Source organism: Leuresthes tenuis, unplaced genomic scaffold (genome assembly GCF_036924035.1).
Source record: "Leuresthes tenuis unplaced genomic scaffold, fLeuTen1.0.hap1 SCAF_9, whole genome shotgun sequence".
Taxonomy (NCBI): Eukaryota; Metazoa; Chordata; class Actinopteri; order Atheriniformes; family Atherinopsidae; genus Leuresthes; species Leuresthes tenuis.
In genome coordinates, this window is record NW_027325363.1 from 35,764,392 (window position 1) to 35,781,028 (window position 16,637).

Below are 16,637 nucleotides of genomic sequence, written 5' to 3' on the forward strand. Positions count from 1 at the left end.
GGGCATTGTATGGTTAATTAACTTATTAATGTAGAATGGTTTTATTGATTTTTTTAAAAAAAAAATTTTCCCCTGCCATAATCAGCCTCACAGTTACGTCGAATGGCTAGAAGTTGTAGAGGAGTACCTAATGTAGGCTCAGCAGCTCTTGAAGATAGGTCCTTGCATGCTGGTATGTTCAATAACATTCATAAAAATGTATCATTTGGTTTATAATGTTTTCACGGAAGCGTATTGCTGTCATGCCAGAATCAGTTATCACCAGGGATGGACTGGGACTGGATGGACTGAGTCAGACTCACATTTAGGAGTTGGGTACATGAACAAAGTCAGAACACAACAGGTAGCGTATCAGAGTTTAGTCTATGAATCCACCTGGATAGTCTCAGCGTCATTGACATTTCATGCTGACTGTGGAGATTTGTCCGATCAGAGCATCCGATTGTGTGCTGCAGCGTGACGTCAGGTCTGTTGACCATGCGCACTATTGCATGAGAATAAGTATTGGATTAACAGTAACAGTGCGCATGCCCTCCCATTTATCTATCCTGTTTTTGCTATGTGGCGTTGAGGTTTTAAAACTATGTTTCAAAGGTATTAAAAAGGAATGAAATGGTATTAAATTTAAACTCAGGATTCCTGCATAAACCCTGCGTCCATTTATTAAATTTTTTCCCACCTTAAAATGAAATGTCCATCCATCCATATGTTCATCATCTGCTGCTTTTCCGGGGGTCAGGTCGCGGGGGCAGCAGCTTGAGCAGAGAAACCCAGATGTCCCTGACTACTTCTTCTAGCTCTTCCTGGGGGACCCCGAGGCATTCCCAGGCCAGCCGAGAGACATAGTCTCTCCAACGTGTCCTGGGTCTCCCCCGGGTCTCCTCCCAGTGGGACGTGCCCGGAAGACCTCACCAGGGAGACGTCCAGGACACAGCCTAACCAGATAACCGAGCGACCTCATCTGGCTCCTCTTGATGCGAAGGAGCAGCGGCTCTACTCCGAGCCCCTCCCGGATGACCGAGCTTCTCACCCTATCTCTAAGGGAGAGCCCAGACACCCTGTGGAGGAAACCCGTTTGTTTCGGTGACTACCCACAACTCGTGACCATAAGTGAGGATAGGAACGTAGATAGACCGATAAATTGAGAGGACCCTGCTGAGGGTGTAGAGCTGGTCCACTGTTCCATGGCCAGGACAAAAACCACACTGCACCTCCCGAGATTTGACTATCCGACAGGTCCTCCTCTCCAGCATCCCCAAATAGACCTTACCAGGGAGGCTGAGGAGTGTGATCCCCCTGTAGTTGGAACACACCCTCCGGTCCCCCTTTTTAAAGAGGGGGACCAACACCCTGATTTGCCAGTCCAGAGACACTGTCCCCGATGTCCACGTGATGTTGCAGAGGCGTGTCAGCCAAGACTGCCCTACAACATCCAGAGCCCTGAGAAACTCAGGATGGACCTCATCCACCCCTGGGGCCTTGCCACGGAGGAGCTTTTAGACCACCTCTGCAACCTCAGCCCCAGAAATGGGAGGCCCCGTCTTCGAGCTCTCCGACTCTGCTTCCTCTGAAGGCGTGTCGGTAGGATTGAGGGGATCCTCGAAGTATTCCCCCCACCGACTCACAACGTCCCTAGTTGAGGTCAGCAGAGCCCCGTCCCCACCATACACGGTGTTGACGATGCACCACTTACCCCCCGAGACGCCGAGTGGTGGACCAGAATCTCTTCGAGGCCGTCCAGAAGTCGTTCTCCATGGCCACATGCTCCGCTTGGTCTGTCGGTACCCATCAGCTGCTTCCAGAGTCCCACTGGCCAAAAAGGTCCGATAGGACTCCTTTTTCAGCTTGATGGCTTCCCTCACCGCTGGTGTCCACTCGCGGGTTCGGGGGTTGCCGCCACAACAGGCACTGACCACCTTAAGGCCACAGCTCCGGCCAGCTGCCTCGACAATGGAGGCACAGAACATGGAATGAAATTAAATATTCAGATAAAATGTGGTCCAAAAAAAATCACCTTAACCAACCACAATAAAATTAAATTTAAAATACAACTGACTACACCTTAACATTTAATGGCATGTGGAGGTTTACATGTGCAAAGTGGTTCATGGTCCATCAATTACCAACTAATAACATTCACAATAATGATCTTTTCAGTGAAAGTAAAATATATGATGGTTTTACTAATTATTAAAGCCTTTTTTCCTGTGTACTGTATTTTGTCAATATAGAAAACAAAGAATAGTGTTAATGAAACTACTAACACCAAAGCAGGGCACACTATTACAAAAGCCTGACTTTAATAAGAAGCATTTTCCGCAAAAGGAAACCCAAGTTGGCCCCTTAGAGGAGTCAAATAAATGGACAATTATACAAATGGACCTGTAAAATAATTTCTGCAACCAAACCCATTTAAGTGTTTTAAATTCATTAGACTTTGCATTGTTTGCTGATCAAACCGGATGCGTTCAATCACCATAGAAAATATTTTGTGTATATATGTATATATACACGCACACACAAATGTATTCACTCACCCATCCAAATGATTAAATTCAGGTGTTCCAATCACTTCCATGACCACAGGTGTATAAATCCAAGCACCTCGGCATCCAGACTGCTTCTACAAACATCTGTGAAAGAATGGGTCGCTCTCAGGAGCTCAGTGAGTTCCAGCGTGGTACCGTGATAGCATGCTACCTGTGCAACATGATTTTCATTGCTGAGCAGCTGCATCCAAGCCATACATCACCAAGTGCAATGCAAAGCATCGGATGCCACTGGACGTTGCCACTGGACTCTAGAGCTGTGAAGACGCGTTCTCTGGAGTGATGAATCACGCTTCTCCATCTGGCAATCTGATGGAGGAGTCTGGGTTTGGCTGTTGCCAGGGGAACGGTGCTTGTCTGACTGCATTGTGCCGAGTGTAAAGCTTGGTGGAAGGGGGGTTATGGTGTGGGGTTGTTCTTCAGGAGCTGGGCTTGGCCCCTTAGTTCCAGTGAAAGGAACTCTGAATGCTTCAGCATACCAAGAGATTTTGGACCATTTCATGCTCCCAACTTTGTGGAAACAGTTTGGGGATGGACCCTTCCTGTTCCAACATGACTGTGCACCAGTCCACAAAGCAAGGTCCATAAAGACACAGATGAGCCAGTTTGGTGTGGAAGAACCTGACTGGCCTGCACAGAGTCCTGACCTCAACCCGATAGAACACCTTTGGGATGAATTAGAGCAGAGAGAGAAGCCTTCTGTCCAACATCAGTGTCTGACCTCACAAATGTGCTTCTGGAAAAATGGTCAAAAACTCCCAAAAACACACTCCTAAACCTTGTGGAAAGCTTTCCCAGAAGAGTTGAAGCTGTTATAGCTGCAAAGGGTGGGCCTACGTCATATTAAACCCTCTGGATCAAGAATGGGATGAACTTAAATTAATTTGTGTGTAAAGGCAGATGAGTGAATACTTTTGGCATTATAGTGTGTGTATATATTTTTATTTATATATACATAGTGTACATGTACAATAAATCTTTCCCTTTGGTGGATACTCTTTCACACAATGGAATAGAGCAGTCATCTACTGACAATATGTAGTTAGTGCACACCTTTTCATGGCCTGCCAATGTTGAAAACTACCCGTTCCCTACTTATAACAATAACATTCCAGTGTCACAATAACAGTAGAAATATGGTATATCAGCAGCAACACACAAAATGAAATAGTAAGAGAACATGGCAAAAGCCAGGGAGTCTTTTAGTTCTTCTTCTCTGGCTCATCACTGAGGAGGTATTTAATGTGTGTCCAGATGCACCACACCTGCAAACAAACCGATGGAACACATTTATCAGAAGCAAGTATTTCAATGCAACTTCAGTGTCAGTGTTTATGACAGGTTACTGGGTGTTTGAGGGAAAGCTCCAACTTACCTCAGCTGACAGAGCCAATAGACGCCCCACAGCCAACAGCAGTGTCCCCATAACCTGGATCCAAAGAGGCAGATCCAACCAGCTTGACAGTAAACCCCTGTCATATGCATACAGCCACAAAGGGAGGCAGTGCAGCCCGCTCACCACCCACACGCCAAGAGGGGTCCGAAACCCTGACAGCACAAAGACTCATTCATAGCAAAACAATACATCGACATTGGTTCATTTACAGTAGAAGACCTGTTACCGTTTGCCATGATGGCCTGGATGAGGCAAGGACTGCTGGTAAAGCTGTTTTTCCACTGGTCCCCTCTGGTGTTGTGGTTACACACAAACACACACCATTCCAGTGAAGACACCAGCCAGCCCCACTGAAATACAATGCATGAGGGACAACAGGTAAGAAGCCATTATCACCACTGCCATTCAGCATGGGGAACTTCACATTTGAGTCAAACTGAACTGAGCCTTTGAACTGGACCACTGTCCTTGTATCAGTATACATGCACAAGAGGATAACAGACTTATTAACTGAAGAATGGACACTAAAGACAGCTTTATTATTATTCAGATTTTTTCACAGAGTGAAAAATGCTTTAAAAAAATGCTTTATGTGACAAGCGGAGGTTGACTCATCGTCTTAATGGGCTGCTTTTCTATTACAACTTCTGACATGTTTAGCCATCTGATAAAAGAAAAACACATATATATGAAGAAGAGAAGCTGGGAATTGAGTGATATTAAAATATATGTAGGCTTCACTTTTTTAACAAAAAGATGGAATGTTGAGCGTATACATGCAGGAGGGATTTGATCCTCCTACACGTGTTATCTGCATGCCTTAGTGAATACATACATATTTACATGCATTTCTGTCGAACTTTTTTTCTTCTCGTGTCCTGTAAATATGCTTAAGTATAGAATTGGCATTTAGATAAAAATTAACGCCTAATACTGCTGTGTGAATGTATGTGTCAAAAACGCTTCAACCATCACACCTCTGACAGCAGACTCCACAGCATGCCTCTGCCCAGATTGTCCACAACTACATCCAGCCATGCCCCCAATCTGGAGGTCTGACCAAATTTCCTTGCCAACCAGCCGTCCACTCCTGCACACAGGATAAGACAAGATTTCTAAATCATTGTGAATGGAGCTGGTCAAATAAACAGTTTGTTGTATTCAGAAAGAAAACTAATGCACTGATGGAAACATAAAAAGGCATTGACTTTCATAGGAGACGACAAGGTAGACGATGATGAAGAAAAACATTTTGATAACATCCACTCCCAGAAAGAATGCTCTCTGGGAGGCAGACTCCCAGTAGTCGGCCACAGTAGACCATTGTGAGTTGTCATGGCAGGTGGGCCATGATAACGGATGCCACTGTGTGAGCAATAGAAGTGTCTTTCATGGAATAAAGCTACAATTCAAGTTTCACTTATAAACAAAGACCTGAATGTGGCACAGATGTTCTGCTGCCATATCTTTGTAAATAATGGCTTGATCCAGTTCTATAACAGTGTCACAGTCAGCAACGGGGACATTCCAGCTCCGTTTCAATCCTTCATGAGCATAAGCTCCACACTCTGCCACCTGCTTAATGCTGTGCCAGCTCACACTCCATCAGGCACCGACTAAACAGAACCTCTGAAGTCATCCAGCAGTGTGAAGGACCAAGACGTTAGCAGCAAAGAGAACCAGGGAGGGGCATCCATGGACCGGGCTTGTTGTTGCCAGAACAACCTTCAGATGCTTGATCAGTCTGAGAGCTGGAGCATTCCAGCACCAGATGAGGCCAAATCAACACCTTGCTCTTTGTCCTGTTCTTAAAACAAATGTTGTAACAGTTTTTTTCTAACAGAGTGGAAGGTGTATGCTGTTGCCATGAAAAGCTGCAACGTTAGGGTAGGTGGCACCTCGGCCAACTTTCTTTCACCCTGTTGCACATCACTCTGCCATCTGTTCACCACGTACATGAGGAATCCAGCATGGACCAGGACTCCTGTGGCGATTATCTTATTCTGACACTGTAGTTGCATTGAGAGGTCTTGTATGTATTCAATGTATATTTCAGCTCTGCAAATAAAAATATCTTTTAAAAATATCTTTTAAACTCAGAATCAGATTTATTGTATATGCAAATATATTTGGCCCATAAAGACTAGATGCAAATTATTTTACAATCATCCCACGCCAAACTTCTTCAGTGGGCTTCTTAAGTGGTCACAGAAGAAAAATCAGGAAAGCAAATTGGAGCAATTAAATGGTATACTTCAGCACTTCAAAAGCTTTCAAATCCTGTTCTGAAAGTGGAAACAAAGGCACAGGAGCTGCCTCACCTTACCATCAAGGGCTGTGAACACGGAGTAAAGAAGCATGAATAATGCTGGTGTCTCACACGCAGCCCACGCAGCAAACACGAGGCTAATCCTGGTGTATCCTGAAAGAGACAGATGACTCATTACAACAGCCAACTGAACAAACTTACCGTTCTGAAACCATAATGGCCTTTTAGGGGCCAAGTTTTACCGATTTACTTTACAGATATGCAATGTGTTCCATTAGGCTAACAAGCTAATTTATGTTTGGAATGGTGGCCAGGTCATCTGAGGTAACTGTGAATTATCTAGTAATACATCTACATGATCTGAAAGTCTCAGACAAAACCAAGTCTTTCTCACCAACTATATTCGGCCAGTACAGCAGAACTTCCATCTCCGTTCCGAATGAGACAGAAGAGGCTCAACCCGTTCTTACAGTAAAGAGATAATCTGCCAGCCCTGACCAAACGCCAGATAAACGCCGTGCATGAATTGGAATATTTCCAGTTGATTTCTTCATCGTTGTGCCACCGTGGTGCGTCCAGGAGCCACACGGCTCGGGCTGCAGCTCCTCCGGGCTCGGGCTGCAGCTCCTCCGGGCTCGGGCTGCAGCTCCTCCGGGTTCGGGCTGCAGCTCCTCCGGGCTCGGGCTGCAGCTCTTCCGGGCTCGGGCTGCAGCTCTTCCGGGCTCGGGCTGCAGCTCCTCCGGGCTCGGGCTGCAGCTCTTCCGGGCTCGGGCTGCAGCTCCTCCGGGCTCGGGCTGCAGCTCCTCCGGGCTCGGGCTGCAGCTCCTCCGGGTTCGGGGTGCAGCTCCTCCGGGCTCGGGCTGGAGCTCCTCCGGGCTGCAGCTCCTCCGGGCTCGGGCTCGGGCTGCAGCTCCTCCGGGCTGCAGCTCCTCCACGCTCACGCACTTGTTTCATACTGACGGGGGCGCGTTCGCTGACCTCCGCCCTCACCAAACTCTGGACTCATATGAAACGGAGGAGGTTAACAAGCGTTTTTAGTGTTTTACTTGTTGTACATTTTGAGGGAATAAAATATTAAATGGAATGATTGGACGTGTTTTACAGATGCAAACGATGACATATCGAAACAAACAGAAAAAGTTCTGTCTGTTGCCAAACAGCCGACTTTACACTGGTACATTTGTATAGTTGAGCTGGGTGACGAGCCATCATCAGAATAAGATCACCTAGTCACCTGTTGTCATGAATAATGTGAATACAATTCACACTATTATTGTAGTGAAGACAAGACGTGTTTCCTGAAGTGACTGTCAGTAGATGTCGCTCTGACGTGAAGACGAACATGACATACTTCCTGTTCAGCGATCCACAAGGTGGCGCTGCACGCACTCCTTTACACGGTGGCTATGTTCCGGAGCTAACGTTCTAACGCACTTCCATCTCTTCGTTACACTGCATACTGATTGGAAGTGCACTGTGTAGCATTCATAATCAGGACCAAAACACTTTTTGGAGTCTCTGAAGACCAACCAAAAGATCTCTGTAAACTCATTTAGGTTCTGTTTACAAGCATTAGAAGGCACCGATCAACTGACTTGTAAAGTAAGATCATGTGACAGAATGGAGGCGTCGCTGAAAACATTCACCCGTTCACCACATACACACACCGCCAGGAACCCATTTCACAATAAACTGATAAGACAACAAGCACTTCTGATCAACTGGATTTGTAACGTTTATTTCCTCAAATCGCTATGAAATGAGGGGAGCATGGGGGCCAAAGAGTCGAGGATAGGATTCCTGTCGTATGACGAGGCTGTCAAGAGAGGTAAGCCGAAAACCAAGAGGCCAAATCCACCTTAGTTGCGTTAGCTAAGCTAACTGTCTGCTTTTAGGCTAGCCAGGTACAAAAGAGAAGGTCCTGACCACCCGTTAGAATCTGGCGGTTTAAGCTGACTTTCTTCTATTATAGGGTAAACGGTTGATTAAGATAAATACACAATTTTGATTTAACTGCTATGCTCAACTATGTAATTCGGCATTGATGTAGTACAAAAATATGATAAGATTTCTAAGTTTTGCAATAGCTAATACTGGTTTTTCCGCAGTCGTCTGCCCTGAAAATACACTACAATGGGTTGCTATAGAAAGCGGCTTCCAATAAGAAGAGCCTTAAGAAATTGTGTTTAGATATTTTTTACGTAATTTTAGCCATCCCGAGCTAAATGATTGTTTCTTGAAGTATACAATTTGTACTAAGGGGTGTTTTATGAGGCTTGTGTGTTTACTTATAAGCAAGGTCAAGTTAAATTGACCCAATGTTGGACAGTGATTGGTGTGACGTTCTTCTCATAGCTATGAAAGCGTTGTTTGTATGGCTGAGACTGACTAACGAGGAAGGGTGGGTTGACAGGTTACAATTTACTATAAAGGTCCTGTTGGTAGCTTTGAAGGATTGCTAACTTTTTTAGGCTTACCTACCAGTGGGCTATTTAGCTTTACCACCTAAGCTAACTACTGCTGAGTAACGTTAATGTATCTGCTGCATCTGGTTTGCATATTTAGTGGCAAAATAGTTAGCTCACATACAGCTAAATTCCCGGAGGGGAATGCCTTCGTCTGTCGGTTTTTAAGTCTGGCCATGAGGTAGAGGGTTAACGCTAATCTTTAGTGTTTGTGCTGGTGGGTTGTTAGGTTCTTCTCAACTTCACACATGTGCTAATAATGCACTAAGAACGTTTAGAACAGCGAATAGATGTGCTTCTCATCGCTGTCGCTGCACTTTGTGTCTTACAATTAGCGGACGAGCCTTTTAAAAATCACATCAACAGAATCTTTGGTTTGTTACAGGACCACATGTAATGTAACTTGAACTGGCGTGGAAGCATTTCATAATGCACAAGCTCGTGTTGCTCTCACACAGGTTGAATCTGACTACAGCTGCGTTGTCATTTCTGTGTAGTCACTGTAAATGGCTGCTGGACTTGCGTAAATATGGGCCAACATCAGGAAGCACATTGGAGATCTTATCCCAGATGGCCTTCTGGTCACACTTTACTCTCTGGGTTTGCAACAGCTGAACTTTGTCAGTCCAGATTCCAGGAGGTTGTTACACATTGATCCAGGGCTGGGTCATATCTTTACCAGGTTCCCAAAAGGAAGTAGACTGGGATTTCCACTGGATTGATATGCATGTCTGCAGTGTCAGAACGTATAAATGAGAAAAGTCCCTATTGATTTCACTCCCAGCCCTGCATCTGAAAAAACCCTTGACCTTTTTTTGCCTTTGTCTTTTCAGTATCAAATCCTCATGCAGTGGTTTGTGCATGTCTTAAGCTGATAGCCATTGCTGCTCTGATGATCACATTTGACCACACACTCACACTTTCTCTGTCAAAAAGCAGTAGAATGATCCAGCTTTATCCGATCAGTCGCATGGCAGCGTTCTTCATTCCCACGCCAGGCTTGATTGCAGCAATTATGGGTTCAGTTTTCTCTGCTAGGATAGTGGTGAAGTAATATTCATCAAGCATCCTCTTGGAAAAGTTCTGCTTTGAGGTTTAATCTTACTTTATTCATTAAAGTGTCACCTCACAGGGTTGATAGTGCATTTATTTGCAGTTTGTAGAGGAATAACGTGCCCCTACAGGAAAAAAGTTGTGATGAAATATGTCTGCACCACCTGTGACACTATGTATTAAAAATGTGTGTAATGCGTTTATATATATATAAAAAAGTGTAAAGTTGCCAATTAGAGCATATATTCAACTGACTCGCATGTTTTAGAGTCAACACAACAGATGGACAGTGCACCACACCACAATATTTGTCCATGGTTGTAGAGGTGAGAGTCCACTTCCTTTTTCCCGAGGAGTTAAGTGACAGCTGATTCAACATTTACTCAAAAATGGAGTAATATGCAATGTTAGCATGCATGACAACATTATTTTTATAAGTAAATAAAAGCTCTTGCACATGTAAATTATTATTAAAAATAAATATTCATAAAGAGATTTGTCCAACATTAACAGCAGTTGAACATTTGTTAACTCCCCTCAGAGCGATAGAACTGCAGTTACAGCCAGTCACCATTTATTGAAGCACAATCTGAAATCCTGGGGTCCAAACAGCAACCTGATGCAGACACACACTGCACATGTGCAAATGCTCACTTTGGCCTAAGTTTCTCACAGCATAAACCAAGCTAAAGTGTTAAAGAACATTAAAGCTGTGCAGTGCCCATACTTTCTGTGCTTACTACCAAGCAGTTCTGGAGGTCTGCAGCCAGAGCCTGTTTGCGTTGGTTAAATACCTATAATCTTTCACTTTGTGCAGGGCAAGGCCAACACAGACCGATACATACAGTCTATGCTACTGTCACCCCTACAAAACATCTTTCTGATAAGAAGCCATGATGGACATTAATTAAATGTAGTGGTCTGCTCCTATGATTGTCAATAGCTAATCCAAATACTTTAGAGTGCATGAAGACCTATGGCTGATATGCGCGTTTCAACAGTTTATTATTCTTATTCTTAATAATGATGATGACAACAAATAGTTGTTCTTACAGTGCACCCTGCAGGTTAACACCAGTGACAAAAAGAGCAGGAACTAGCAAGAAAAAAATGAAACTATAAAACATTTCAAGCTATTTTGAATATCAGCATTTTATATGCTTAAGACAAAAACAGTTCTGCAGCGGCGTAGCATAGCAAAGAGCGACCAAGCCAGAACAAGTTTGACAGCTGGAAATAAATATCTATCCCATCTGGAACTCAGTGAAGTCTCCAAGTATTGGCGCTGTCTCATAACGTGCGTTGAGTCGATCGATTTCCAACCTACATTCTGACAAAGAATGTCATATTCACATTGTCAAGCCTGCAAGATGTTTCTGCTTCAGTGATTAAGCAGATCTGCTCTGTGTTCTGCTTTTAGTGCCATTATTTTAGATGGAAATAAATCTATTTGGGTGTCTGAAGTCAAGAGCAACTCAAGATCACAGTAAAAACACAACTCAGATATTTCTCAAAAGGTGAGTCACATCACTTTACAAAGGTATCCAGTCTAATTTTCTTTCAGTCTGTCTAACTTCAACTGCAGATGATTGCATTTGCTGTACCTGTTGAAACTCTTGTTCGTTGCTTTGCTAATTAAATCAAATCTTATAATTAGTCATTTAGTTCACTTAACTGAAGAAATAAAGGAACTAATAGTGTTCTACCAGTACTTGAATGTTTTGAATCCTAATAAGGAAATCTGACTTTTAATTGGCAATTTTACATTTTTGATCAGTTTCTATTTGTCACTGAATGCATCACTAATACAACACGGTTAGCAGCTTTATAAAACAATCAAACAAAAAAACATTGGCCATAATAGTAACCGTTCTCAACCTTACAAAGTTTGGATTGGAACAACAGTTGATGGAGCCGGTATGTGACTGTGCAGTTCTGACAGTTCTCCATGGTGTCCACGAGGCAGCAGCAGACAAGGGAAGCTGTCAGTACTTGAGAATAAAATCGCTAGGCAACTATTTACCTATCAAGAAGCAGACCCCGAGGACGAGATGGGCGGCGGGGAGTCGGGTGTGTGCCCTGCATTATATTTTGACTGGGTGTCTGTGATACTGCACTGTCCTGGTAACGGCTTCTTGTGCGACAGGTTCTCCAGTTTGTTAAAGGAGTTCTACTTGGAAGTTTTTTCAAATTTATCCTGGAACAATAGTCCACACGGGTATGGACCGTTTTAACTTTTGTGGTTGATAACCAAACAGTTGAGTAGTGCAATTATGCAACAGCAAGGTCATCACCCTGAAATGCAGCCTCACTGTCACATTATGTGGGACTGTCAGCAGGCCTCGTCAGCCGGATGGATACGGCGCTGATTTGCATTCTTACCTTGTGCTCACTGCTTTGGGGATATAGATTTGTTTACAGCTGTCATAGAAACCTCCAGTTTGTCTTCGGCTGGGAAACACAGACATGATGTTGTGTATACTGTAGCAGTTTTCATGGTGGATTATTAAATTGGTGGTATACTTTTAGGTTGGTTGGATGTGGCTGGAGTTTCATGGAATGAAGTTTAGGAACTGAAAATAACACGATGTGAACATTTGACTATGGTGCAAGATTAATCTTCATGGTGGAAAAATCCCAAATATGAGGGCTTTAAGGGATACATTATTTTACTACAGTACACACATATGTTACCTGTACATTGATCAAGTTTTAAGTGCCTGAGACTGACTTGTCCGGTTCAGGGCCTCAGTCTGTTGAAACATTTTCTTTGTCTTCCCCAAATGCTCCCCATCAACCGTATAAAGAGGACCAAAACGCCAGCTATTGATTTTCTTAGTTAACAGTTTTGCTTCCAAAGACAGTTGTGGAATGATGCCTGAATATAATGGGCAGCTTTGCTTAACCAGAACACCAAAAATGAAAATAATGACACCAATAGATCAGCGTTGCTCATTGTAAGTACTTTCTTTTAGTTTGAAATGCAACAGCTTGGTGCACCGGTCAGTTCTGAGATTTTGAGCAACTTTGCTTCTGTGAGATTTGTTCTTTCCGAGCTGAGAAAAAAAAAGGTCCAAAGTACAGTTTTGCTTCTGAATTACAGTCATACAGTCACCTTTACGAGGCTGGTAAACTTTCGATACGAGCTCTGCAGTGGGCAGTGGACTTGATATGGAAATGTCCCATCAGCATCCTTTCTAAAATAACTCGACTGGTCCTTTTGCTTTGATAGGACGCACTTTGTAAGGAGGTTGAATCTGCTCCTTGCTCATTCTCTTTGGACGTTCTGCAGTTCATCTGCAGCAGGTTTCCACAGCATCCAGCAGTCTTAAGCCTTTGAGGAGTAAAGGTGCATAACTGGGGTGTGTAGTTTGAACAGAAAATAACTGCATTCAGTTTTGATTCCGTAAACCCTATATTCAGGTTGACAAGCACACTCCTGAGCTCCTTACAGGGGCCAAACTCAACTCGACTTTACTTTGTTTGTATTGCACCTTTGAAACACAAGTGCTTTACACAGCAAAAGCAAAATTTAGACAAGCAGCCAAGCAAAAAGACCACCAGTGTGATGGCATACAACACTTTTTTAAAGTTGACTCATGTACTCTGTGTGAAGCTAATCAGAGCCCCTTGGTAAATGTCCAGGATTGCTCCCCCTCCTGTTCTAGAGATTTGTTTTTTGGAGCAGTATTTATTTGCTCCAGACCTCATGCTGAACTATATGTTCGTTTCCACTTGCTTCTTGCTATTTTGGATACGCTGTTGTTGGTAAATGCATGCTGTTGTGATAGCAACTCACCAAAGGGCTTCATCTGCTATTCTCAGTGTCTTGTAATGCAGTGACAGCTTTTCTGTCTCATGTCCTGCCTCCTGCCTCCATTACCCTGTCTAACATTTCCAGCTGTGGGAGCAGATCTCCAACACAAAGCCTCCTGCTGTTGAACAGCAGCTGCAGAAGAAGTCTGGACCAAACAGTCTCCTCCACGGTTAATGTATGAAAATGAGTTGTCATTCGTTCATATTGTAGATATGTTTGCATACATGTTTATGCTGATATCGGAAAGAAAAGCTTCAACCGTCTTCACATGATGTAAGCTAAACAAAGCAATTTCCATTCCATATTTTTTTGCATCACATCATGCCTCCTGGTCCCTTTAAACAGTTGCTCTACCTCACCCCCTCCCTCAGAGTAGCTCCCACTGTGATGATACGTATTCTATAATATATCTTATCTTACCAGTATGATTATATTTGAGACAGCCACTGTGTAATAACATGATTAGAGTGCAATTTTATTTTATGATAAAATATGAACAGCTTTAGTTTCAGTGCTGCAGCCCTGCCTGCATCACAGCTCAGTATAAGTTTGGTTGGATTTTCTTTGCAGAGCGACTGTCTATTTCTACGAGTTTTTCCATCTTTCCTTAACCTTTTGACATTTTCCAATGAGGTCAAGGACCAGAGCTTAGGAAAAATCTTTTTTGAGGGACATTAACGTCTCTACCTTCAAGCTCTTACCAGCCAAAGCTGTCCCTAAATGTTACATTTTATAGCCGTGCACCATGGGCACACCATGTGGGCTCTTTAGAACCAAAGTGGTTTCACCTTGCAGTGTTTGGGCAGTCTTCCTGCAGTCTGCACAACTGCCTTTGTTAGCTGACCATTATTAAACCCTGTTTAAGAATTGGAAGAATATGAGTTAGCTGATGGTGACTGTCGTGCATTTTTTAATTGTTGGCTCCCAACTCTGAGCTCAGAAATGGAAATGCTTGGCAGACAAACTGTAATAATGGTCCCCACTCATGCTACATTACACGTTGTCCAGCAGTGTGACAGTGAGCCAGCAGTATACTTTTCTGTAACCTGACGCCACAGAAGCCAACGTTCATTTCATGATTTACACCTCTGCTTTTTTCACTAACACTGATGGAAGAACTGTATCGAGGAGCACTTAAACATTATTATTTTTCACTCCTTGAAAAGCTTATCTGCATCTAGTAGTTGTTCCCACTCGTTCATCATCTGCACTGCAGCAGAAAACACAGCTGGTGCTAAGCAGAGTACTGGAGGAACATTACGAGAATCTGATAACTAGCTTATAAAAATAAAAGTAAGATCTTGTTGTTTGATGCTGCTGTCCTCCTTCCCATCATATTAAACGTCAGCCTCGTCTGAATGTCTGCTGTCTCGCCCGCAGGTGAAATGAGCTTTTCAAGAACAGCGCAGCCTGTATGTTTCCGCCTGCTGCAGTTTCTGTTGACAGTTTGCAAAGACTAAAAGGTCAAAGAGGCTCATGTGAGTTCAGTTTTTGCATTCTGTTGCAGACGCCTCAGTGCTTCTGCCTGTGCTTTCCAGCCTTACTGACAAAATGTTTGATATTATATGTGTAAAATAATAAAACAGTAAAAGAGGGATGGACCCTTGTCTTATCCTTTCTGCCTTGTTAACTGAAAGTAGTTTGGCTTAGTGGCCAGCTGCATCAGAAATATTCCAGCCTATCCCAGCAGTCATTGGGCGAGAGGCGGGGTACATCCTGGACACACACACACACACACGCTCACACTCACTCCTGGGGTCAATTTAGAGTCATCAATTAACCAAAGTGTATGTTATTGGGCGGTGGGAGGAAGCCGGAGTACCTGGAGAGGACCCACGCATACAGGGGGAGAACATGCAAAAAAACCCTCTTGCTGTGAGGCGACGGTGCTAAGCACCACCCACCGTGCAGCCAACAACAACAACACATGGTATATTATACCGTTTTCTAACTTACTTTGGAAAAACTAAGATAAAATACAGTAGCTGTGTTTGAAAAACGATGTTTAAACTGCAGGTCTTAGTGCTCAATTCCCATTCTTTTTGCTGAGATCTGATTTATTTGTTTTTTGCGTGGTTGTTCACATTATATTTTAAACATCAGACTCCAGTGAGAACAGTCTGCGACCCTGAAACGTGTCACACGGCCCGCTGCGTACGATGCATCACATGGTAGCATGTGTGTATCAATTCTGAAGTTGTGTAACTGGAGCCTAAATGATTATGACCAAGAAATAAAGGGAAGAAGAAGTTTTAATGATGTGTGTTGATGGTATCTGCCATGCTTGGTTCGTCCATTGTCTACATTTGATCTTGCCGTGTCCCGCCTCCTCCGGTGCAGATTGTTGCCGACTGACCGTTCAGACTGAGGTCGCTTTGGAAAACATCAGATATGGATCTGGTTTAGAACCACATATGAAAGTGGACTGGGTCTGACCAGATACGGGTCACAAATCGGCAGAAAAGTGTGATTTGGGCCACTTTTGTGTGAATGTAGCCTAAGTCCACCCCATGATTTAACAGCTCGTAGAAGGGCCTTTTCGCATTGTTGTGGAGGAATTTGGCACACTCTTCTTTACAGTGCTGTTTCATCTCTAGCTGTTGGACACACGGCCCTACATTTGTTTCTCCTGGTAGACTTAATGACTGCCAAGGGTCCAGGTCCTGGGGCTGTTCAAGAAGCCTCAATCATCCCTTCTCTACCATGCTGACAGTTGGTATGAAGTGTCTGTACTGCTGTTTGGTATTCTCCAGATGTGGCGCTGTGCAGCTTTGCGAGTTATTTTGTCTGGTCTGTCCAAAGGACATTGTTGCAGAGGTCTTGTGGTTTGGTCAGAATCAAACTTGCAACCTAAGCTGTGCTGCCATGTTCTGAAAAGAGAGAAACTTTGAACTACCGGAAAGCCTTCCAGATAAGCCATACCTTACCCTTTTATGTTCTTCTAATTGCACTGTCATGGCCTTTGATATTTAACATGCAGACTGAACCTGTGTAGTCTGAGATGTAGCTCTTGCCTTGGAGGCCTCAACTGCCAAACTTTTAACTAATGAATAAAACTGACGAGACAGAATATCAAATGTATTTGGTT

General features: G+C 43.6%; 2 protein-coding genes across 10 annotated transcripts in view; one reads left to right on the top strand and one right to left on the bottom strand.

Moving 5' to 3' along the window:
* Window positions 1–2,059: 2,059 nt before the first annotated feature.
* Window positions 2,060–7,544, bottom strand: LOC140314802 (uncharacterized). Of its 3 annotated transcripts, none has more exons than XM_072393172.1 (6): window positions 7,449–7,544; window positions 6,272–6,367; window positions 4,923–5,035; window positions 4,172–4,295; window positions 3,925–4,097; window positions 2,060–3,814 (listed from the first exon to the last, which is right to left on the bottom strand). In XM_072393172.1, exons 1-6 carry the CDS (start codon window positions 7,456–7,458, stop codon window positions 3,752–3,754), a joined length of 579 nt encoding a protein of 192 aa, XP_072249273.1. In that variant the 5' UTR covers window positions 7,459–7,544; the 3' UTR covers window positions 2,060–3,751. The 3 variants fall into 3 exon arrangements, with proteins under 3 accessions (XP_072249273.1, XP_072249272.1, XP_072249274.1); XM_072393171.1 differs by lacking the exon at window positions 7,449–7,544 and adding an exon at window positions 6,609–6,992; XM_072393173.1 differs by lacking the exons at window positions 2,060–3,814; window positions 7,449–7,544 and adding an exon at window positions 6,609–7,004 and having other exon boundaries at window positions 4,009–4,295.
* A 294-nt stretch (window positions 7,545–7,838) lies between these two features.
* The window catches only part of usp32 (ubiquitin specific peptidase 32), a 61,242-nt gene continuing 52,443 nt past the window's right edge, over window positions 7,839–16,637 (top strand). For 6 of the 7 annotated variants that reach the window (XM_072393164.1, XM_072393167.1, XM_072393165.1 and 3 more), the window contains exon 1: window positions 7,839–8,042. In XM_072393164.1, coding sequence (XP_072249265.1) covers window positions 7,985–8,042 — 58 coding nt within the window. In that variant the 5' untranslated portion in view covers window positions 7,839–7,984. The remainder of the gene's footprint in view (window positions 8,043–16,637) is intronic. The other variant, XM_072393168.1, reaches the window with a different exon arrangement.

Coding starts and splice junctions, on each gene's coding strand:
- LOC140314802 (XM_072393171.1), bottom strand. CDS start 6,642: ATGGAAGTTCTGCTGTACTGGCCGAATATAGTTG. Junction 5,036..6,271: donor CGTGTTCACAGCCCTTGATG/GTAAGGTGAGGC, acceptor TCCTGTGTGCAG/GAGTGGACGGCTGGTTGGCA. Junction 3,815..3,924: donor TATTGGCTCTGTCAGCTGAG/GTAAGTTGGAGC, acceptor GTTTGTTTGCAG/GTGTGGTGCATCTGGACACA.